At 37.9% G+C, this 24386-nt stretch overlaps 1 protein-coding gene across 1 annotated transcript in view; it reads right to left on the bottom strand.

The window, feature by feature from the left end:
• Positions 1-17129, bottom strand: part of LOC107667770 (collagen alpha-2(I) chain-like) — a 19511-nt gene extending 2382 nt beyond the window's left edge. The window contains exons 1-45 of the mRNA XM_016459494.1: positions 16877-17129; positions 15022-15023; positions 13947-13982; positions 13555-13638; positions 13021-13077; positions 12678-12722; positions 12415-12468; positions 12276-12329; positions 12115-12168; positions 11957-12010; positions 11723-11776; positions 11312-11356; positions 11062-11160; positions 10904-10957; positions 10558-10656; positions 10428-10472; positions 9866-9964; positions 9121-9174; positions 8909-9016; positions 8450-8503; positions 8121-8219; positions 7891-7944; positions 7646-7744; positions 7502-7555; positions 7335-7388; positions 7178-7231; positions 6698-6751; positions 6539-6583; positions 6324-6422; positions 6111-6218; positions 5960-6013; positions 5813-5866; positions 4036-4089; positions 3824-3877; positions 3567-3674; positions 3328-3381; positions 3175-3228; positions 2888-3049; positions 2683-2790; positions 2482-2589; positions 2338-2391; positions 2062-2169; positions 1908-1961; positions 1706-1813; positions 1553-1606 (exon numbers count right to left, since the gene is read on the bottom strand). Coding sequence (XP_016314980.1) covers positions 1553-1606; positions 1706-1813; positions 1908-1961; positions 2062-2169; positions 2338-2391; positions 2482-2589; positions 2683-2790; positions 2888-3049; positions 3175-3228; positions 3328-3381; positions 3567-3674; positions 3824-3877; positions 4036-4089; positions 5813-5866; positions 5960-6013; positions 6111-6218; positions 6324-6422; positions 6539-6583; positions 6698-6751; positions 7178-7231; positions 7335-7388; positions 7502-7555; positions 7646-7744; positions 7891-7944; positions 8121-8219; positions 8450-8503; positions 8909-9016; positions 9121-9174; positions 9866-9964; positions 10428-10472; positions 10558-10656; positions 10904-10957; positions 11062-11160; positions 11312-11356; positions 11723-11776; positions 11957-12010; positions 12115-12168; positions 12276-12329; positions 12415-12468; positions 12678-12722; positions 13021-13077; positions 13555-13638; positions 13947-13982; positions 15022-15023; positions 16877-16946 — 3129 coding nt within the window. The 5' untranslated portion in view covers positions 16947-17129. The remainder of the gene's footprint in view (positions 1-1552; positions 1607-1705; positions 1814-1907; positions 1962-2061; positions 2170-2337; positions 2392-2481; positions 2590-2682; positions 2791-2887; positions 3050-3174; positions 3229-3327; positions 3382-3566; positions 3675-3823; positions 3878-4035; positions 4090-5812; positions 5867-5959; positions 6014-6110; positions 6219-6323; positions 6423-6538; positions 6584-6697; positions 6752-7177; positions 7232-7334; positions 7389-7501; positions 7556-7645; positions 7745-7890; positions 7945-8120; positions 8220-8449; positions 8504-8908; positions 9017-9120; positions 9175-9865; positions 9965-10427; positions 10473-10557; positions 10657-10903; positions 10958-11061; positions 11161-11311; positions 11357-11722; positions 11777-11956; positions 12011-12114; positions 12169-12275; positions 12330-12414; positions 12469-12677; positions 12723-13020; positions 13078-13554; positions 13639-13946; positions 13983-15021; positions 15024-16876) is intronic.
• Positions 17130-24386: the final 7257 nt, after the last annotated feature.

The following is a 24386-nucleotide window of genomic DNA, read 5'->3' as shown; positions in this document are numbered from 1 at the left end:
CGATCGGTCTGCACACGCAAACAAAGCCAAAACCTAGATATTTTAGGCAATATAGAAATCCTGGCCAGAACGCGTCCTGTAAAAATGGCACGTATGGTCACCCTAGTTTACATCATGTTGAGAAGATGCTGTGTTCAAGGATACCACAGAAATATTCGAACTTTTTGTTGTGTGCATGTCATTTTACCAAGGACTGCTTTTCTAATCTTGGCTTTTATCTTTGTTTGCTTCTAATCTTAATTTAGACTAACTAGCTCTCCGAACCACAACCTGTAAGCACGATTGATACGTTATGTGTACATTTTCAATTGAGTGCTCAAAAGTTTTTTGTCAAAAAGTTTTTGTGCTAATATGTGATGTATACCTAGGGCAGCTTTAGGTTTCCAGGTAAAGCACGATATTACTGTCTTACTGAAGTAGTTCTGATAATTCGCTGTGAACCCACTATTTCCTAGGAATGTGTTGATTAATGTAGACTGATGTTGTTGTAATTACTTCGTTTAATAATAAAGAATGTAGTATAGCACACAGACATGTCATTTTACCAAGGACTGCTTCTCTAATCTTGGCTTTTATCTTTGTCGGCTTCTAATCTTCTTTATTTGGACGAACAAGCTCTCCGAACCACAACCTGTGATTGATACGTTATGTGTACATTTTCAGTTGAGTGCTCAAAATATCAAGTTTTTGTGCTAATATGTGATGTACACCTAGTGCAGCTTTAGGTTAAGCACGATATTACTGAAGTAGTTCTTATAATTCGCTGTGAACCCACTATTTCTTAAGAATGTGTCGATTAATGTAGACTGACATTGTTCTAATTACTTCCTTTAATAATAAAGAATGTAGTGTAGCACACAAACTTTATAATCATTGTGAAATTGCTGTTTATTTTGCTGCACCGGCAGTTATAGAGTTAATGCGGAAGATACGAGCGAGTTAGTTAGGCTGCTGCGCCTGTGATGCAGCTGTTCTGCGTTCTGATTAAAAGTTAAGACAGAGCGTCTTTTGTCTGTCGTTCTTCAAACATTACAGTAGACATATTTTGGTTTACAAACTGTATTGTTTCATCAGTTAGTCACGTTAGCACTCGGCTAACGTATCCACCATTATTGTTTTAAGTGCTCACAGTTTAGCAGCTAAACTTTAGCTGTGGGCACGATTCGCTTGCATAAGTGTTTTTGTATTTTATGTCATTATTTTAAGAACGGATTGGAGCACTATATTATTGTTTTATGTAAAGGTGCTTTGTCAATGGTAGCGCTTGCTAACTTGCTCAAGGACTCCTCTCTGTGCCAATCACAACAGGCTTAGCCAGCTGACCAATCAGAGCAGAGTAGGCTTATGGAAGGGAGGGGTTTGCTCCGAACTTGGAACGAATCGTTTCGAAATCATTGGCAAATGACTCTAATATTAAATGCATATTCTGAGAAAATTACAATGTTTTCTGACCTTCGATGCATTTAAACCTGTTGTAGGGGACTCCAACACAATATTAGGACACTTTAAAATACCATATGACCTGCTCTTTAAGAATGAGAAAGTTACTTACTCTTGGACCAGCAGGACCAGCAATACCAGCAGGGCCGCTGTCACCAGAAGGACCCTGTAAGACAGTGTCATTTGTTCTTGTCCTGCAGTCTTTTATGCTGAATCATTTTACTAATCTGTATGAGAACTAAACAAACTGTTCAACCCCACTTACGTTGGGTCCGGGCATTCCCTGCAAGCCAGGATGTCCACGAAGTCCCTTCATGCCCCTTTCTCCTTTGTCTCCAGCAACACCTTTCTCACCACGAGGTCCAGCAGGGCCCTGTTAATCAAAGAGAGACAAAGGAAGAATTTAAAAAGTAAGAAATATCCATAAAAGAAAATGCAATGAGAAAGACAATGTTGGACACACTTACAGGTGCACCTCTTGCTCCAACAGCTCCAGCAGGGCCAGCAGATCCAGAAGGTCCCTAAAGGAGGTGTAAATGAGAGAATGGATTGATTACATGTATGGTAGTCTCTTTAATTTCTATGCATTATTTAGTAAATGCTGTAGCTTCAGTGACATACAGATTCACCACGGTTTCCGGGTCTGCCAACAGCGCCTGATGGTCCATTGGGTCCAGGAGCGCCAACAGGTCCAGCGGTTCCAGGGGAACCAGGCTCACCACGGTCACCCTGGTAGTTACAATAGTCCAGTTCAAATACTTCTTTCACTTATGTAACACAATCTGGTCTGGTAATTAAAACTTTAGGATTTATTACAAGACTACAGTCTTAGGATAAAGCTAGTTATGGTTAAATATGAAGAAATGGAAAGTCAGAAGTCATATCAGGGCTGTGTACCTTAAGGCCAGCAGCACCGGGACGGCCAGGAGGTCCATCATTACCAGGGCTTCCCTACAAAACAACACAGAGGCATATGTGAATATTGTATGAAAAAACCCTTACAAGTTGTGAGTCTTACAGTGAAATAGAATTGATACTCACCTCACGTCCAGCCTCACCCTGAGGACCAGTCATACCAGGCATGCCATTGTTGCCAGTGGGACCACGGGGACCAGGGGCACCGGCAGGGCCAACTCTTCCAGGCTCACCCTAAAGAACACACAAAAAAACCTGATTAAGATTTACCTTGTAGCAAGTTAGTTTTGACCAGTTTGGACACAATCAGGAGGTCAGTGCACTTACAACAGCACCAGGGCCACCAGGAAGACCACGGTCACCTCTGGAGCCAGGAAGACCATTGAATCCCAGAGATCCCAGCTGACCCTGAGGCCCAGCAGGTCCAGGTGCTCCCTGATTTTAAAAAAGAAAAAAGTTTATCATGAGACGTAATATATACTAGGTAATACTCTGCAGTTAACATGGTCTGGCTTGTTCAGCTCATACGTACAGGTACGCCAGCCTCTCCAGGGGATCCCTTCTCGCCAGCCAGACCAGGTGGTCCAATAAGTCCATTCTCTCCTGGGGGACCAGCAGGGCCAACATCACCACGAGCACCACGTGGGCCATCCTTTCCAGGAGCACCAGTGAGACCAGGAGGTCCAACAATACCCTAATATTTGGGAAGAAAATCAGATTACATGTGAGACCATAAAGATATATCCTGAAATGAAGCAAGTGGTAGCAAGAGCTAGCATGAAGCATTAGGTCCGGATGAAATGATCTGATATTACTCACAGCAGGACCAGGAGGTCCAACTCTGCCAGCAGCTCCAGGGAAGCCATTCAGACCCTAGGATAAAGCCAGAAATTCATGGGTCACATGTAGGAAATGTTGCACAACAAAACAAGCAAAATAAATGAATATATAAATCCAGAAAAGCATAATTACAGAGGGACCGCTGTCACCACGGGCACCAGGTGGGCCAGCAGGACCAGCAGCACCCTAAAGATGCACAAAACAAAAAAAAGTTCAAAATCATAAAAAAGATACATTGGATGTGTTATATAGACGTCCTTGTCAATACTACAACACTTTTCAGATTTTTACAATTATACTTAAGTAAATTCTCATTTAGACATGTTTCTTCACCAGTAAATGGGCTATATTAAATGTAGTCTCAAACTTACGAGGGGTCCAGTATTGCCAGCAGGACCAGCAGGGCCCGGGGGTCCAACATCACCCTTTCCACCAGCAGGTCCTTTCTCACCTCTTTGTCCAGTCTGGCCATCAGCACCCTACAAGACACATTGTGTCCTTGTCAGTTTTTAGTGCATGTGTGTTCAAAGTTTTTAAAACAACCGATCTGGAAGTCTAAAATTGAATGTATGAATCACAAAGAAACGTTCTTTAGTAGCAGACTTCAGGAGAATTCACATGGACTTACAGGGGGTCCAGCAAATCCGGAAGGTCCAGCAGGGCCAGACTCACCACGTTCTCCCTAAAATACATGTCAAGATTTAAGCATGAATGCTTGATTCTGAAGTGAATTATAGTTTATGCACAGTTCTTTTTTTAAATTACTTAATATTGGACAATAATAAATAATGAAATAATCATTGTATTAGTTTGTAGTAAAGAACTGATCATAATACTCACAGGAGTACCACGAGGACCAGCAGGTCCAGGAGGACCGAAAGAGCCAGTCTCACCCTGCAAGAGAGCACAGAGTTAGGTTTGATCACAGCTACTTGAAGTAAGTACTTTTGCCAGTCTTCCAAGTTAATTATTTTTAGGCTATCACTTTCTTTTTGGCTGCACAAAGTGTCAAGGAAGCACCTGTAAATCATTTTGGAGATCCCTCAGAACAGTTCGGATAAATTCACGCTGCATGCCATAGTCCCCCACTCCACTCCTTTTTGTGAGGCCATTCAGATAAGTTAAATGTGGCTCACTTAAACACCTTTCCTTATATGACATTCCCTAAACACCTTACCTTAGCATGCTGAAGAAATTTCATAGTATTTCACATTTAATATATGTTGTCATAAAAATTAGATGAACATCCAGTTTTAAATCAACGCATTACCATTTCATTTGTTTTCACTGTTCAAAGTCATTTGTGTCCTCATATGAAAGTGTCATAGAACAGATTTGTCACAGAAGGATTAAAAGTCTGATTTAAACCACATTTAAATGAATGTAGCAATGTTTTATTGTTGTTTATCATCTAAACAACAATCATCTAATCACACACTGACTGTTTATCATCTTATCACACACTGTCCTTCACCTTTGTAAAATATTGACTGTAGATGATAATCAAGTAAAATAATAAAAATATGTAAAATAAATCAAATCATGTCAGCTTTAACTTGGCCTTAAAGGTAAGGTATGTAATTTTTCAAAAACACTTTAGAAAACTGATTCAGGCCGAATAGCAAAACAAACTTGTAGCCAATCAGCAATAAGGGGCGTGTCTACTCGTGATGTGGAGGAGAGAGCTTTCAGTGCATGGGACGGACATTAGCCGAGCCGAGCGACAGAAAGATAGAGATGGCGGATAAAAAATAAAAGAGGAAAACGTCTGCGGAATGATAAGGCAAGAAGTAGGACCCGTGTAAATATCGGATCAGCTTTCCAGCGCTGGAGAGAACTCAAGGAGCGGAGGCCTGCGATCGGACGCCGAGGTTGCTTTGTTTCTTCTCAATAGGTGAGTAACACCGTGTCTACAACAGCTAAAGTCTGCCTACACTGGATGCGATCAAACGAACGTTGAAAACCATTTGAAATTTGTGTCAGCACGTCATAAATAGAACCCGGCAGCAGTTTTCTGTCGGGGATTTGTTGCGCCGCGCCGCTCACGTCCGATGTAGACACGGTGTAACATTGGTTTTGCTTTGTTTCACAGAACTAATCGTTGCCTGGGTTGCGTACGTATATGTGGGGTGGAGCTATCAAAATAGGGGCAAGACCCTTTTGGGGTAGGGGCGTGTTTGTTTTGGTGATTTCAAATATCAACATTGACTACCAGAAATCGCTTACCCTACCTTTAATGTTTTTGAAAAACTGAATATTGTTTGAACTTCCCAGTAGAGGGCAGCAGTGATTCTGACAGTTATCAGTTTCTTCTTGAAGCAATGGGTCAAGAAGGCAAATTACTTGCCCCTTGAAAAGGTAAGAATCTTTATACAATCAGTGGTGTGCCATTAAATGAATTTTAATGTGATCTCGTTCTGTCATTTCAAATCCTCTTAATTTTTATGATGTTACTTTTGACATTATGATAATGATGTGTGATTCATCATGCAAGATTCATAAGAAATAAAAAGAAAATCCATGAGGACTGGTGTAAATGTTCAGTTTCAATGATTTACGGTGATAGCAACAATTCTTTGCATTGATCTGACATAACAGCTGAGAGAACGCTCTTTACCTTGTCACCATTAGCACCAGCGGGTCCAGGGGGTCCACTGGGTCCAGGAGCACCCTGTAAATTGAGGACAAAGTACCATACAATCATGGCCACCGAACATATGTGTAATTTTGTATTAAATGAGATAAAGGTACTTGGTATACTTACACGGGCACCATCTCTTCCAGCATTGCCCTCCAGTCCTCTGTATCCAAGCTCACCCTGTGTATAAGAGTAATGTTTTAGTCAGCTGTAGGAGACATACAGATTTGGCAACATATTCACTATAGAGTGCCATGAGCATTGCTCCAAAACATACCTTCTCTCCTTTAGGTCCAGGAGTTCCAGCGCCACCACGCTCACCAGGCATACCAGCAGCTCCCTGGTGTCCAGGGGCACCAGCAGCTCCAACTGCACCAGGCTCTCCCTGAAGAATACAGATTTTGTCAGTTACACTCATAAAAATCAGTTTGTCAGTTATACTCATAAAAAGATCTGTCTAGATGACATGTGTGGTGACATGTGTACATACCTTGTTTCCATCAGGGCCAGGAGTACCGGCAGGGCCACGGGCACCAATGGGTCCCTGAGCGCCAGCAGCACCAGCGGGTCCAGGGTTACCACGCTCTCCCTAAACAGTGGTAAAAGGGTAGAAGAACCATAAGATAGGCTGATTTCTTCTCATGCACATACTCATACTCATGTGAGAATAAACACAGAACAAGCTATTAGGGAAAGGTAAGTCACCTTCACACCAGCAGGTCCTGACACACCTTGATCTCCAGGGATACCCTGTTGAGAGATATAAAATATTTGTAATGATTTGCATGACACTAGGCATCCAGTATTATGCAAGTGAACCAAAAACTGCATTAGCTGCATAGCATCTGAGCCATGAATACTTACTCTATCTCCGGGCTTGCCAGCCTCACCGACAGGTCCAGCGGGGCCAGGAAGACCCTGTTAAGGTTGAGCAGAAGACACAAGCTTATAAGATTCAAACACTACATAAACATGTAGAATGCATACAAGACTATTGCAAATTCCCAATCTCCCTAGGTCCACCTAGGGAGTACTACATTGATTTTGCAATTTTGTCTGGATTTCTTCACAACAATACAACCGCCCCCGAACTGTAAAAAATTTTAAAAGGCAAATACGCTTGAGCTACTTGATAAGCTCACTTTTCACCCACTGTATTGATTAAAGGAAAACGTTTCTGGCCACATTTGGTACTTGAGGCGTACTTATGGGGTTGTGGGTGTACATAAGACAAGGTTGGGAAACACTTCTTATATTTAACTTCATAGTTTAAACTTGAACGAAGATTGCATAATCTTGAAAGAAGGCTTGTAAAAGTATCAACAGGTATGACGTGACACTGACCTGGAAACCAGGAGCACCAGCTGGTCCCTGCTCTCCCTTCTCACCTGAGGCACCCTAAATGAGAAGACAAAAATCCATTACCATTGAGAAACAGTGAAAGGTCGTGTACTAATCCACATCGATAGTCTTTTCAGAAAATATCAGATAGCCTACTTACAACAAGTCCGACGGGACCAGCAGGGCCGTTGTTACCATCAGGACCAGGGATACCCTAAGTGAAATGAGGAACTGAATCAGACTAGCTCAATAACTAATAACTCACTCCTTGGATACTGGATACTGAAGAATGTTTATAACAGATTTATTTCTCTCTGAAATACGTACTCTCAGTCCAGTGGGGCCAGCAGGTCCCTTCTCACCAGGCTTGCCAGCCTCGCCCTGCAAGGAGGTTCATTGATAAGCTCGTTGATATGTTATATTTGAATCTCTTAATAAAGATGAAATGCACAAAATAAAATCAATACTTACAGAAGGTCCCTTAGGACCAGGGAATCCAATATTACCGGGCTGCCCTCTGGGTCCAGTTGGGCCAGGGGGTCCGCTGCGGCCATCTTGACCAGCGGTACCCTAGAAAATGCCACATAAAGTGATATTAGTAATATTTTTTGTCATTACTATTGTTATAAAAAAAGTTTTATTGCATATTTTCACAAATGACTATTGGTAACTTAAACTATGTGCATAATACAAATATAAACTGTGATTGTACTCACAACAGGTCCTTCCTTTCCAGGGGGTCCAGAACTGCCAGGGCTACCAGGGAGACCCTGAAAAGATATAAAGTGGTCTTGTTCATATGGTCACATACTGAGAATGCTTGATCTTAATGTGTACTTGTAAAATAGAGAAATGTTATTTCATGTGTTTCTTGCTTTGTGATTGACAGATTTTCCCTGTCATAATGGACTGGACAGATATAAAGTAGTGGGAGGCTAATACTCACTCTGGCTCCAACAAGACCAGGCTCACCAGCACGGCCAGCATCTCCAGGAGGTCCACGAGCTCCAGGTGTACCAGTAGCACCACGGAGACCAGGCATGCCCTGAGGGACAATATTCATCGATCAGTGTCTTAAATAAAGCATCAGAAAAAAGTATAACGGCATGCATTTTAAGAGCTTGGCAGGAAAACTATCATATACTGTATACATACACATATTTTTATAGCAATCTATGCTTTTATCCAAAGCAGCTAAACTGCTGTGACATTCTTTACACACTCCATAGCTTGATTCAATACAGAATAGGTCTTCTAATATCACTTTAATCTTACCATTGGGCCGGATCTTCCAGACAGACCAGGCAGACCACGAGTACCGGCGGCTCCCTGCAAGAAACATGAATATACATAGATTAGCAAAAATAAATAATAAAAAAACATAACAACATATGAGTATATTTTATGCTAAAAATTAACCATTGTGTCAAGCTTTATAAATATTTAGCATAATTCTTACAGGAAGATCTCTACACATTCCACTGGATTTTTAAGTTTTGTATATTCTGTACTGTTGTTCTGTACATCGTGTACGTTTTCTTTCAAATCCTTGGCCCACTAACCAACTAAAAGTGGTGATCATACATTTTTATTGTTTAATTTATGTCCTTGTAGTACTCTTATAATGTTAGTCAAGTTTTCCATTCTCTCTCTGACACTTATAATTAAAATTGAGATGCCCCTTAGCATATTAATATTAATAGCTTATTACTAAGATGATAAGATCAAACTTACTCTAGGTCCACGCATTCCAATGGCTCCAGTAGCTCCCTGCTCACCAGTTGAGCCTCTCTTGCCCTCTTCACCAGAAGGACCAGGGGGTCCCTGAGGACCAGAACTACCCTGTACAGTAAACAGGCAAAGAAGGAAGTGAAGAAGAGCATTCAGCTATAGCACAGATTATATGCTTTATAAAGGTTGAGATGGCTGACAGTGTGTATACTCACAGGCTCACCCTTGACACCAGCATCTCCCTTCACTCCAACGGGTCCAGGGTCACCCTGAGCATTGAAACAGTTCAAAGGTTAGACCATTTTTATGTTCCACTTATGAGATGTACAAATCTGAAATTTACTACTAAAAATGTGAATAAAAACAATAGGCACCAAAAGAGAGCCATGCACCAAAATGAAAAATAAAACAGAAACATAAAATATTAAATAAAGCTTTGCTTAGAATAATTTAATAGCATAACTTACGTACTTCCTTTACTATATAATAAATGATTAAAGCATGTTCCACCCTCAGTTGGTTTTACTTCTGAATAACATCTAGGCTCAAACTATGCCTTAAATATTGTTTAAATAAAATGACTGTATACACCTAAAAACCTATGTAATTATGTTACTATTGATCTATGTAGTATTAAGTTGGCTGAAAAATACTTCCATATCATGATTGCTGTGCAACTGCGCTCTCTGTCTAGGTGTGGTGTGTCATCAATGGAAAACGTGACCTCTTTTCCAGCCAGAGTTTAAATGACATCTAATTAAACCTGGATTATTTCACTCAAAGCTGTTTTTATGATGTCAAAATTTCTGATAATGAATCTGTTAAAAGTAACGGTTTCTATAAAACCTTCCAGTCTATTTTTTCTTTCAGCCAAAATCCAAAAAATGGCAGTTAACATTTTGGTGCATCACTAATATATATTGTAAATGCAGCAGTCCAGATTAATCAGATGGTACTCACAGCAAGACCTCTTGGACCAGAGGCTCCAGAAGGTCCCTGGGGGCCAGGGCCTCCTCTAGGGCCAGGGAAACCAGGGGCACCAGCAACTCCAGGGGTGCCCTGTGGAATACACCAAAAGATACATAAAAAAAAAAGAACTAACACTTTCACACAAAGGTTTAATTTATAGAAGTGTTACTTTAAGATAAATCATGCTGCTTTCAGTGAGTCAGTTAAGATGATAGAGTAAATGTAAAGTGATCTGTTTTCTAATGAGTTCTGACACTTTAAACTTGATTTGTGATTGCATTCTATAATCACTGCTGTTTAAAAATATACTGTATAATAAAAAAATAAAAATAAATGTAATTATAAATATACAAAAAGGATAAATATATATTATATTTAAAAAAATCATAAAAATAAATATTATAAAACTCATGAAAATGACAAGTAAATATTATGATTTGTTTCACAACTATTAGGCAATTATTTCCCAAAATTCAGTTGCAATTGTACTTTAAAATGAGTAGTACATTAATTCAGTTCAGTTAAGTAGTATATGGATAGTGTGGAAACTCACAGCTGCTCCCTTAGCACCATTGATACCGTTAGCACCAGGGTTACCCTGTAAAAGTACAAAGATAGATTATTATTTTTCTTCTTCATGAACATCAGATGAATTTATCTGCAAATATCTAAGATGCACTTACAGGGGGTCCAGCTGGGCCCACAGCACCGTTCGTGCCTGGCTCTCCTCTTTGTCCCTGAGGTCCAGATGGACCAGTGGGACCAGCGGGTCCAATTTCTCCCTGTCAAATATTATAGACATTGTATATTACAGATGGCAAAAGAGGGAAGGTTGCAGAATGATGAATTAAGGAAAGGTATTATATGTGTAGAGCATGCGATCTAATCAAATTATATGAATTGGCAGTATTAGCTTGTATTAGCATGTCTATTAATCTTCTGGCACATTATTTAATGCAGAGGTGCCAGGCAGACGTCACATTTAGATCGAATTTATTCAGTTTTGATTTCACCAGCTGTCACTCATACCTTAGGTCCAGGGGCACCTGGGAAACCGGGAGGACCAGCTGCTCCCAAAGGACCCTGAGGGGAGAGAAAATGTGTTATGTCTACAAGCCTTCTTTAAGACTACGCCATAAGGCACTTTTTAGGTGAAAAAGAGGTCAAAGGACAGCCAGTCCACTCACAGCAGGGCCAGCAGGACCAGTGTTGCCATCAGCACCACGAGCACCAGCTGGGCCAGAAGGGCCAACACGACCTCTCTCACCAGGAAGACCACGACCACCCTGTGCAACAAGAGGAATGAGATATGAACTGAAGATGAAGAGTTGAAGTAGGTATGGTTTTAAGGCCATTTAAATGAATACAATAATTTGTGCTGCAGGCAGAATTGGGATATACATTAAATATTTCCATAAATAATAATGTTTGACTTACTCTCTGTCCAGGGGTTCCATTTGATCCAGCAGCACCATTCTCACCCTGTTAAAAAAAGAGACAACATTATTAAAATATATTTGAAGTTATTGATTTTATGGACTAGAAAATGTTGTAAGAGTGCCTTACAGTATGAGTAATAATATCAGTAATAATACTAATAATAATATGTTTTATTTGTATAGCACCTTTCATACACATAATGCAGCTTCTCAAGTCAGAACTTAAAAAAACCTTTTTTTAATGTAAAGCATCAGCAAGTGCAGTTTCTTTCATGCATACGTGAAAGCTGGTCTTTTAAATTGCACTTTGATTCTACTAAACTGAATTGTTGTATGTATTTTTAAAGTGGCAGGTGCATTTCTTCATCAAGTCTGAGATGTTTTAGGATGTTAAACCTTTGATTATTACCTTAAGACCAGCGGCACCAGGCTCTCCTTTGCGTCCGTCAAGACCGGTGTAACCCTGAGAAACACGAAATTAAGATCATGGTTACTTAGGAGATTGCGTAAAAACTTGCTTGTCTCTGTAAGCAATTGAAACAACATGTTAAGTCGTATCTTCTCAGAGAAATGTTGGTTTTTGGAATTTGGAATTGAAAAGCTATCAATGTCTTCTCATCAGTCCTCAATACTAAGCACTTACTCTGTGTCCCTTCATGCCAGGAAGTCCAGGAGTTCCGGGGAAACCACGGGCGCCCTTTAGAAGAAAGAGAAAAGACGAAGTTCCTTGTAAGAAATATTACTAAAGTAGATACAAACAATGCATGATTTAAACAAAAAAGTGCATTTTAATGCCCTTACCTGTGCTCCAGGGGTTCCTCTGTCTCCAGGTTTTCCAGGTCTGCCATTGTTACCCTTTGAGAAGAATATAAAAGAGGATGTCAAGATACAGCATGTATAAATAAGGCGATGCGTGGTCAAGTTATTAGTTCCGTTTTAGTATATGGTATTATAGCACTCACATCGTCACCATTTTTGCCAGGAGGTCCAGGAGGGCCACGAGAACCAACAGCTCCCTGTAATGAGATGATAGAGGGAGAAATCAGCATTAAAGAAAAAAAATTTAAACTGTGTGAAACAGTGTTGACCATGAGTACTTACAGCCTGTCCGGGCTCTCCAGGCTCACCAGCATGTCCTTGGAATCCTTGAGGTCCCTATATATTCACGGAAAAAGGAATAAATGTTACATAAATTTTTTTAGAGCCATAAACTCTCAAAACAATACTTAATTAAATGATTGATTATCAAACTAATAATTTACTCTAAATCACTAATTTTAAACATTTTTATTTACAAATGTTACTAAAAAGGTATCAATACTTCAGTCAATTTGTAATCTAGTTAAACAAAATGAAATACTCACAGGGGCACCAGGAGGTCCAGATGGGCCTCTAGGTCCCATCAAACCCTGAAAAGGTGAAAGTAAATTAGGAAATTAGTGGCCTGAGGACTCAATCTGATCAGCAATAGTTTAGATATTATGATCAAATAAAATAAAAGGTCCATTATTTCATTTGCAGGACATTGCAACATTACATTTTTGCAAGAAAAATTCTCAGTTTTGGATGGCGTCATACTTCAGTATTAAACTTTTCAAGTTATTATATTTAACTTTAATATTAATATATTTAATAGCAGAGAGGATTCACATCAACTGAAATGAAACTGAACAGAAAAGAAGCTGATATGAAATCACATGAACTCACCATAGGTCCAGGGCCAGGGTCAGATCCTTTAGCGCTATCATACTGAGCAGCAAAGTTCTACAGAAGAAATTAAGCAAAATATTTGTCAAGCAAGCAAGCGAATAAATAAACAGCACATTGAACAATAATAATGGGTTATTCTATTTCAATAATACAATATTTTAATATTAAAATACTGAACTTAATATTCCAATATCATTAAAAACATTCAGAAAGAAATGGAAAGCTTTAGTTATTTTAGCATTTTATTGACACAAAACATTCTCTAAATGTTTCTTCTTTCAAACTTAAATTATGACACTGTTTCTAGCCTTGTATTGAAAATAAATATAGCTCACACTTTTGGAAGCCATTTTGAGGCCAAGGTTCAGGGCAAAGGTTAAAGGTCAAATGTTAAATATGACTGGGTCAAAGGGTAATGGGGAGGATCATGAGTCTCAAATAGAACTTCTCGTAATCTATAATCACTCAATCGCTATATAATATACAGATTTAGGTCTCTGGAAAAGTTTTTTGCTTGAAATGGAAACTTACTCCACCAAGACCAGGAGGGCCAGGGGGGCCGGGAGGCCCAGGAAGTCCAGGTCTGCCGGGTTTTCCATCTGGTCCTTTAGGACCCTATGGAGAACAAGAACAAATAACAAAATTAAGCTAGTTGTGATTGTTCTAATTTTTTTAAATGTGAGGCAAATCTGTTATGTTGACGTGAACTAGCCACCATGCTAATTTAGTGAAACTGAAACTGATGATACCAAAAATACACAGACTAGCCTTTTCCTATCCATATGTCATTATAGATAATGGTTAAGTTAAACACCTTATAATAATCCCCCGAAATTCACCCTTTGGTCTATTTTAAATATAACTATAATAACTATATTATTTAAATATAACTATACTGCTGAAAACTTATGGGATAAACTTACCCTCTCACCTCTGGGTCCTTTTGGTCCCCTTGGGCCCTATTTACAGAAAAGTATAATCAGACACCTATATATTATATATATAATACTCCTTATTTAGACCTTCATATGAAGATCACTTGCTTTTTTTCTATGCACGCTTTGGGTAATAGCAAAAAGTCTGTGATGCATTTTCAGGTTTAAGTCACATTTAGATATACTATGCCACAGGCATCACCATATTAGAACTAACTTATAATTGCACATAGAAAAGTCAATAAATAAATACAGGATTTATTTATTCCAGCTTTCTAAGATTTTTAAGTCATGTGATGTGCAATAACTCATATCAACAGCATTTTTTTTTGCTATTCTTCAAACTACAAGCGTGCAAATTAATCTTGCAAATCATGCACACTGCAGTATGTATCAGTAACTACCATTAACTTCATGCCTGGAACTTAATTAGATATTAATGAAGGTAGCAATGCATCAGTGATGTGATGCCACATTCAACCAAGGTACTTTAAGGAGCTCAGAGGCCTAGTTTACATCACAAGAACAGAACGTTGAGCCTGTCCCAGTGACCGAACTTTGTTTCTCATTATGTTCCTTTAAGTACCTTCTGTTGTTAGTGACCAATACGTTTATGTGATATTCAGGTGAGCAATTTGATTAAATCCCAAATAATGTTCAGTATTTATGCCAATATAATCTATGCTATGCATGTCCACTTGAGGGAACTGCTGTGCAAAATCCACCAGGTTGGAGGAATTTCAGCAGCATGTTGATTTTGTTACTTGGAGTCCACCTCTTCAGCAGGCCATCTAAAAAGATCCATTGTGCCCAGGTTGTCTGGTAGGCAGGATAGGGTGGTCTCTAGTTTCACTGACATTTGCTTGAGCCAATGGTGCTTTCCTCCTTCCCGTCACAGGCAAGAAGGAAAAACCCCAGAAATTCCGATAATCCGAAATGCTATATTTGAGATTGACCAAAGGAACTTCTCACCGAATATCATCATCCATTTGGAGATTTGGGATCAGATAAGGTAAATATCTCTATAAATACTATTGAAATAACTTCATGCAAGTGTACTGACCGCTGTATGATGAAGATGGGGGTGGTGGAGGAAAACAGAAAAACAGAGAGAGAAGGAGATAGAGAGAGAAAGAGGTGATCGATTAGTTATACACTCCATATGTTGAAATACGGTAACATTTACAAAAAAGCCTTCTATTTATTTTTCTAGACTACAATTCACTCAGTCTAAGCATTTCAGAAGAATCTGAACAGAAAAATGTAAATATTTCTGCTAAATACAATACCCTTACATGCAAAAATTAATGTGTTAAAAAGAAAAATTATGCACAGGCGTTGTCTTCGGGTTTTTTATTTTATTTATTTGCATTGTTGCCAAAATAAGAGGACCAGATTTTAGTAGGCCTGGATTGAATTTTTTTAAATTTACATCTATGTCTTGCTGTAAAACAATAAAGTGTGCCTAGATTAATAACTTGCAGTTAAATTTGCTTTTATGATTGAGCATCTGTAAGAATGGATGTACAAAATTGTAGTATAGTGCACTGGCTAAAAATATTATCCCAAAATCCTAATGAATATACTTCTTTATGTACTTAATTTACAAAATGTACTAAACAGTCCTTTGATGCTTTGAATGACTTTATTGAGTCCAATTATAAAATTTGTATAGGTGGATGAACAAATATGCAAACTTTTGATTATATATATTAAAAAAATATATCATGTCACATAGTATATATAATATAGTACTGTCCTAGGCTGAATTTATTTATTGATTTATTATAGCAAGTGAGTCACAGGCAGTAGAGGTTATCAGGTACTACTAACCCTGTAGAGCAGGGTTCCTCAAATCTTGCCCTGGAGGGCCAATGCGCTGCAGAGTTTAGCTCCAACCCTGATCAAACTTACTTACCTGTGATTTTCTAATGATCCTGAAGATATTGACTAGCATGCTCAGGTGTGTTTGATTAGGGTTAGAGCTAAACTCTGCAGGAAAGTGGATCTCGTGGGCCAGATTTGAGGATCCCTGCTGTAGAGGTTATCAGTTATTGTTTGCATGCTTAGGCCTTCCGGTTGCCATGCCAAGCATGACACCCACTCAACTAAATAGTTTTTCTCCAGTAGGAGCAGCTACGTGTAATGTCGCTTATTCTCCACCAGGTGGCGTACGTGATTACGTGATGACCTAATGCAATTTATTATTATGACCTAATGCAAAATGCCATTTTTCTTTGTTTTCTAAAATCAGCTATCATTTTTGTTTTATTAAATCAGTTTGTTCTAAAACGCTTTTATGTTTTAGAGGCAAATGATAGGCTTAAATTTGAAGTTACTCTTCATATATATGTTTTAACATTTAGCTATCATTTAAAGTAATAATTGTTGCTTTTGTTATTATTTATATTGAAAACAGTTAATTTAAATCAGATTGTTAACAAATTTACAGGATGTTGCCTAAAAATGACGTTACAGACTTCAGCCAGCAGGTGGCAGATTTTACAGACCCCCCATAATAAAAAAAAAAAAAACACTCCTGGAGTCTGGGGAAATGATGAGGTACAGCGCCCTAAACTTTAAGAATAAACTAAACACGTTTAACCAGCTGTCCGTAATTTGTCTATATTTTTGCACTTTTTTGCTAATAGTTTTTGATAACTATGCCATGTGTTTCCGTTTCTCAATCACAACAGATGAAAATATCCAAGACCACGAAGAATCCATTAAAAAGATCCGCGGGATTTTACAGTAGAAAGCCAAAAGGAAACGCCTCAATTCTTCAGATGTCGATCTAGCTTTCCTTGAGGTAATTTCCCAGCAAGGTTCAACCAAGCAAGCGAGGAAATCCAGTAGAAGAAAGATAAAGCCCTAGGATCCTTGGTTAGACAAAAAAAAAAAGCATATTTCAAACTTACATTGACATGATGCTAGGTACGAAGTCACTGCAAGCAGCAACAGAATCCGGGTATCCACAAAGCTGAGCATGTCTAAACCGACATGCAGACTCCTTGTGCTGCAGTGACCTGGTTTAACTACTTCAAGCAGGCATACAGTTGTGGTATAAACTCCAAACTTAGCAGGAACCTGCTGCTGTGATGCTAGAATAATAAAGACCAACCAGCCCTATTTATATGGCAGGAGGTTCCCTTGACTGCGTGTCCAGAGTGAGCCCCCAAACCAATGGGAGAGAGAGACTCTATATGAATCTCATCCTAGCACTGCCCTCATCCCTGCCTCTCTCTCAGACTTTGGCAATGCTCTGACAATGATGACGAGTGCAACGTTTTTATTAGACCCATTCTTTTGAGGACGTGGACATGGTCGAGCTTAATAAGAGAAAAGCTTACCATTTTTCTCAGGCTTTTCGATGGCTCTATAGCTCATGTGGAACGGATGGGTCTGAGCGCGTCCAGCGGACACTTATGGCACATTTTGCGCATTTGACGCATCTTCACAGTGCGCTTCTGACCCCGGATTCACGGGAGATATATCTAACTGAAGAATACTCGCTATATGCAGGCGTAAAAAGTCAGTCTTCGGCACTTTGATTTGAAACGTAAAAGCGCTCATTACTGTATGATCAGGTCGCCAATGTCGCATGTGTTTGAACGGAACTGTGGCATCTTTTTGTCTTTTATTATGCATTAAATTTATCCGCTTTGTCATATAGATATACCACACCGAAATCATTATATTTTTTCTTTTTATGTGTAGACTTTTAATTATACAAACCGCCATAGTCTGCAATTAGTATTAAGTTTGTCTATAGTAAAGCTCTGCTAAACCATACAGTGCACTGTATATGGGTCAATGATCAGACGATCTTTTCTCCTGGATCTTTTACGTTATTCAGAGGGCCTTAATGGAATTCAGACTAAAATGACTATTCTTCAGTGATTAATGTTTTTAGGTCTTGATCATTTTTAGGGCTTAATATAGGCCTGGGTCGTGTCCAGAGATAAAACAAAAAAAGTAAGAAAGTTAAAAACAAGAATAATAGGACAATAATAAATTAAAGACTGAAATTGTTGGGGAAAAGAGAGAAAAAGTTTACATTTTTACATTGTTTGACATTTGGGATTCATTTATTGTGTAGTTATTATTTATTAAGAAAATAAGCAGTGTAGCAATTTCTTAAAAAATATTATAAATAATAAAATAAGCATTTCTCTTGCAAATCAGTGTGAAAAAAGTCAGTGTTGCATAACTGACATGCAGGAAGCCATTTTGTTGTCATGTGACAAGAAAAACAGTGACGACCCCTTTAGACTTAAAATGACTTTAAAATATCAAATTTTTGTCATTTTATTTGTCTTTTATTTGTTTTGTCTGATATGTTTGAAAATTTATGTTAAACCTTAACTCTAATTTTTTATTGACTACATTTTTTAAAACTATAGCAGGGTTCCTCAAATCTTGCCCTGGAGGGCCAATGCGCTGCAGAGTTTAGCTCCAACCCTGATCAAACTTACTTACCTGTGATTTTCTAATGATCCTGAAGATATTGACTAGCATGCTCAGGTGTGTTTGATTAGGGTTAGAGCTAAACTCTGCAGGAAAGTGGATCTCGTGGGCCAGATTTGAGGATCCCTGCTGTAGAGGTTATCAGTTATTGTTTGCATGCTTAGGCCTTCCGGTTGCCATGCCAAGCATGACACCCACTCAACTAAATAGTTTTTCTCCAGTAGGAGCAGCTACGTGTAATGTCGCTTATTCTCCACCAGGTGGCGTACGTGATTACGTGATGACCTAATGCAATTTATTATTATGACCTAATGCAAAATGCCATTTTTCTTTGTTTTCTAAAATCAGCTATCATTTTTGTTTTATTAAATCAGTTTGTTCTAAAACGCTTTTATGTTTTAGAGGCAAATGATAGGCTTAAATTTGAAGTTACTCTTCATATATATGTTTTAACATTTAGCTATCATTTATTGTTGCTTTTGTTGCTTTTGTTATTATTTATATTGAAAACAGTTAATTTAAATCAGATTGTTAACAAATTTAGCCTAAAAATCCTAAAAATGACGTTACAGACTTCAGCCAGCAGGTGGCAGATTTTACAGACCCCCCATAATAAAAAAAAAAAAAAACACTCCTGGAGTCTGGGGAAATGATGAGGTACAGCGCCCTAAACTTTAAGAATAAACTAAACACGTTTAACCAGCTGTCCGTAATTTGTCTATATTTTTGCACTTTTTTGCTAATAGTTTTTGATAACTATGCCATGTGTTTCCGTTTCTCAATCACAACAGATGAAAATATCCAAGACCACGAAGAATCCATTAAAAAGATCCGCGGGATTTTACAGTAGAAAGCCAAAAGGAAACGCCTCAATTCTTCAGATGTCGATCTAGCTTTCCTTGAGGTAATTTCCCAGCAAGGTTCAACCAAGCAAGCGAGGAAATCCAGTAGAAGAAAGATAAAGCCCTAGGATCCTTGGTTAGACAAAAAAAAAAAGCATATTTCAAACTTACATTGACATGATGCTAGGTACGAAGTCACTGCAAGCAGCAACAGAATCCGGGTATCCACAAAGCTGAGCATGTCTAAACCGACATGCAGACTCCTTGTGCTGCAGTGACCTGGTTTAACTACTTCAAGCAGGCATACAGTTGTGGTATAAACTCCAAACTTAGCAGGAACCTGCTGCTGTGATGCTAGAATAATAAAGACCAACCAGCCCTATTTATATGGCAGGAGGTTCCCTTGACTGCGTGTCCAGAGTGAGCCCCCAAACCAATGGGAGAGAGAGACTCTATATGAATCTCATCCTAGCACTGCCCTCATCCCTGCCTCTCTCTCAGACTTTGGCAATGCTCTGACAATGATGACGAGTGCAACGTTTTTATTAGACCCATTCTTTTGAGGACGTGGACATGGTCGAGCTTAATAAGAGAAAAGCTTACCATTTTTCTCAGGCTTTTCGATGGCTCTATAGCTCATGTGGAACGGATGGGTCTGAGCGCGTCCAGCGGACACTTATGGCACATTTTGCGCATTTGACGCATCTTCACAGTGCGCTTCTGACCCCGGATTCACGGGAGATATATCTAACTGAAGAATACTCGCTATATGCAGGCGTAAAAAGTCAGTCTTCGGCACTTTGATTTGAAACGTAAAAGCGCTCATTACTGTATGATCAGGTCGCCAATGTCGCATGTGTTTGAACGGAACTGTGGCATCTTTTTGTCTTTTATTATGCATTAAATTTATCCGCTTTGTCATATAGATATACCACACCGAAATCATTATATTTTTTCTTTTTATGTGTAGACTTTTAATTATACAAACCGCCATAGTCTGCAATTAGTATTAAGTTTGTCTATAGTAAAGCTCTGCTAAACCATACAGTGCACTGTATATGGGTCAATGATCAGACGATCTTTTCTCCTGGATCTTTTACGTTATTCAGAGGGCCTTAATGGAATTCAGACTAAAATGACTATTCTTCAGTGATTAATGTTTTTAGGTCTTGATCATTTTTAGGGCTTAATATAGGCCTGGGTCGTGTCCAGAGATAAAACAAAAAAAGTAAGAAAGTTAAAAACAAGAATAATAGGACAATAATAAATTAAAGACTGAAATTGTTGGGGAAAAGAGAGAAAAAGTTTACATTTTTACATTGTTTGACATTTGGGATTCATTTATTGTGTAGTTATTATTTATTAAGAAAATAAGCAGTGTAGCAATTTCTTAAAAAATATTATAAATAATAAAATAAGCATTTCTCTTGCAAATCAGTGTGAAAAAAGTCAGTGTTGCATAACTGACATGCAGGAAGCCATTTTGTTGTCATGTGACAAGAAAAACAGTGACGACCCCTTTAGACTTAAAATGACTAAAATATCAAATTTTTGTCATTTTATTTGTCTTTTATTTGTTTTGTCTGATATGTTTGAAAATTTATGTTAAACCTTAACTCTAATTTTTTATTGACTACATTTTTTAAAAGAAGGATTTCTCCTTTTTATCATTCTTTGTCATTTACCCTATACATTGATAACCAACTGTCTAGCCTCAGGCTTTTTTCTTTGCTGTTCAGACAATTTTTGCTGTAGACCTTTACTTCAGTTCACTTTTAGACAGAAGACTAAGGCCAGTGTAGAAGAACTCATTTCAGATCCTGCCTAAGTTCCTCAGTGCAGCTCTGGCCACAGGACCAGACATGTCTGCAGCCAGAATCCGCCACTTAGTCCTCTGCAGAATGTGGAGTTTGAAAACGCACAAACCCTATGGCATGTTCACCAAAACACACATTTACTGTGTCTACCAGTGTGTGTGTGTTTCAATCTAATTCAATATAAACTTTCTTTCAATCTAAAATTACTACCAGTAGGAATATAGGCTTATATAGGAACACCATAAAAAAACGAGTAAAATGCATATGCTTTCAAGCTATTAAGCATTACTAATGGTGTTTTTTTTTAACTGGCTGTACTGTCCCAGAGCTAAAACAGGGATCCCACACTGATTAAAAGCATCAGTTGTTATTGGCTACAGGATATTTCCATGCAGTTTACAGTAATGTTCTGTTCTCAGTAAACTGAAAGTGGCACTATTATAAGGAGTTGCTTCTTATGTTCATGAAAACATGGAAACTGAGGTGCACACATAAACTCACTAGGCACTTCATAATGAATGAGCAGATGCTACAATGCAAATAGCATGAGTTTAAATAATGTTAGATGCTATTTATACTTAGCGTATAGAGTAGCATATTATTTGCACTTCAGTGTATTGAAGTTCAGTGTGTATCACAAATGGATGCCATATTGAGACCTTACTTGGTGCTTGTCCTAAAACCTAACCCTAAATCAGACTGCAGTAAAGGTGTCCTTAAAAATCCAGGAGCCACGGTTTTGAGCATGTGCACAAAATGAAGCTATTTGCACTTAGTGTTAATAGAAACTCCTTAATGATAACTGATGTGCAAGCATGTCTGTTTTCTTCAGTTTAATTAACTCCTGAGGTCTGTTACAGCCCACCCACTGTTTAAATGGTTAATTGGACAGAATGGGAAAGTTTGAGTGCTTAATTAGACTCCTCAGCAGGACTGGAACACACTCATTCACACCCATTATTGTCACTAGTGTTTAAGATGTCTGTATAGACAGAGTCCACATACGTTTGACAACTACTTGTTCTGTTAAAGCAGGAGACACTTTCTGGATTGTGGCAGTTAAGAGGTATTGTGAACATACAGTATACTTATTAGGCTTAAAGAAGCTGAATAACAAGTTTTCTTAAAATGGCGGCTCCACTATTTCTTTTCCATTGGGCTTCACTTCTCTGTGCCAGAAAAATATTAGTCATTGCTGGAATGTTCAGGCAGCTCGCTTGTAGTTAAAGCAGGGAAAGCAATGAGGGGGAGGAGCATGTGAGAGCAAATGTGTTTCAAAGATGGTCACTCACTGCAGCATGTTCACTCAAACATGGAATTCAGCAGATTCAAGCGAGACTAGATGAAGAGTTGAGAACAGTGCTTACGTACTGCATTAGAGAAGTAGAGGATGAATTAGAAAAAAAAAACATGCACGCATTTGCTGACTACATAACTGACCTTATTCCTAACACTGATTCATAACAATGATATATTGTCAGAAGTATAAAATGTCCTGAAAACTCTTACTATAAAAGCATTATTGCTTAGATGACTTTTTACCTAAATAGAAAGTAAAAGCACGGGTCAAATTTTACCCGTCAACTTGCTAACTATAGTAAAAGCACCTAATTTAAGAAATTTGAGTGTCTGTGCGAGTGTCTAAGTGTTGTCAGTTTGAGCTGCATTTTATGAAAGGTAGTACTACTACTACTAATAATAATTATAATAATTATAATAACTATAAGAGCAATAATAATAATCATCATAATAATTGTTATTGTGTAAATACAATAATAATTTACCATTTGTATAGCACCTTTCATTTATAAAATAATTAATAATTAACTGTATTATTATTTTAACAAGAGAGCATAATTTTTGTCACTCTATAATTTAAATCAGCAAAAAATAATTAAAAAAAAAATATTTATACAGCTCTGCTTGGCCACGTACATATATGTTTTACATGTTCTCATATGCCTGTTGTGCAGAGAAATAATGTATAACAATGATTCATACTTATAATAGAATCTTCTAAGATTCAAAATGTTTCTGAAACAGGATAAAGACTTAGTTGACTTTGTTTGTTTGTGCACTATTCACTTTAATGACATTACAACTATATCAAATCATATTTGAGATCTCTTTTGTGATGCTTTTCAGATGTCGCTCAGCTTTTATTGTTGGCCATTTTGCAGAACTCTCCTTTTTCCACTGAGGTCTCCAGACTCCGAATGGTTTGCTAGTGCTGTATGCTGTTGGATTCCAGATGTGCTTAGCTCAGGCATCATGTGATTGGCTGCGTGCTCAACCCAGTTTCCACGTTTCAGATTTCTCCACATTCAGAGGCAAAGCAAAGGAGGTACATGGACTACAAAAAGCTTTTTATCCAAGAGTTTATCCACTGTACACCTGCCAGCTAGCTGCAACATGATCAGTACAAGACTATCATACCAGTGTGGATGTCACAGCATGTATCTAATGCAGTCAGACACAAGTGTGAAAACCAAGTGTAAACAATGTTCATTCACAGCTAAACTTTAGAGGACAGGGGGCCAAGAAACAAATTGAGCATTTTGTTTATTTAGTGATTTAAAAAAATGTATATGTATTAGAATTATTGCATTGAAAATGTTTGGTTGACATGATGCATGTTATTTTAGATTTTTCAGTGCAATAAAATCTTGTCAGTGGTTAGTTACACCTATGCCAAATTTTAGGCACAGTTTAAAAAAAAAATATTTTAGTTTTTAAAGCGATGGGATATATTCTACATAGGAAGATTGCGCTCGTATTCAAACTGAACTAGTGCTTCCCCTGAGGAGAGTTTCTAAAGATCTGTCATTCTTTTTTAAGATAGGAGACACGCCCAAGTGAGGCAACCTGCCTTTAAATAACTGCCTAGGTGCTGGCATAGAGTATATATATATATATATATATCACTAATGGAATGTAAAAACAACATTTCACTCAGCAGATCATGAATAGTATTAAGTTATAAATTAGAAAATGTCCCGTCTATATAATTATAACTATATTATCTAATGGCATATTAGATTATTTGATCAAAAGTAAAAACAGTAATATTGTGAAATATTAATACAATTTCTATTTTAATATATTAAATATATATTAAAATTTAATTTATTCCTGTGAAGACAAAGCTGCATTTTCAGCAGCCATTGCTCCAGTCTTCAGTGTCACTTGATCCTTCAGAAATCATTCGAATATGCTGATTTGCTTAATACATTTTTTTAAATTAATTAATTTGTTTTTAAATTATTATCAGTGTTGAAACAGTTGTGCTGCTTAATATTTTT

Source organism: Sinocyclocheilus anshuiensis, unplaced genomic scaffold (genome assembly GCF_001515605.1).
Source record: "Sinocyclocheilus anshuiensis isolate Anshui unplaced genomic scaffold, SAMN03320099.WGS_v1.1 scaffold2109, whole genome shotgun sequence".
Taxonomy (NCBI): Eukaryota; Metazoa; Chordata; class Actinopteri; order Cypriniformes; family Cyprinidae; genus Sinocyclocheilus; species Sinocyclocheilus anshuiensis.
Note: the sequence above shows the minus strand (reverse complement) of the source record. Positions and strands in the feature narration are given on the sequence as shown.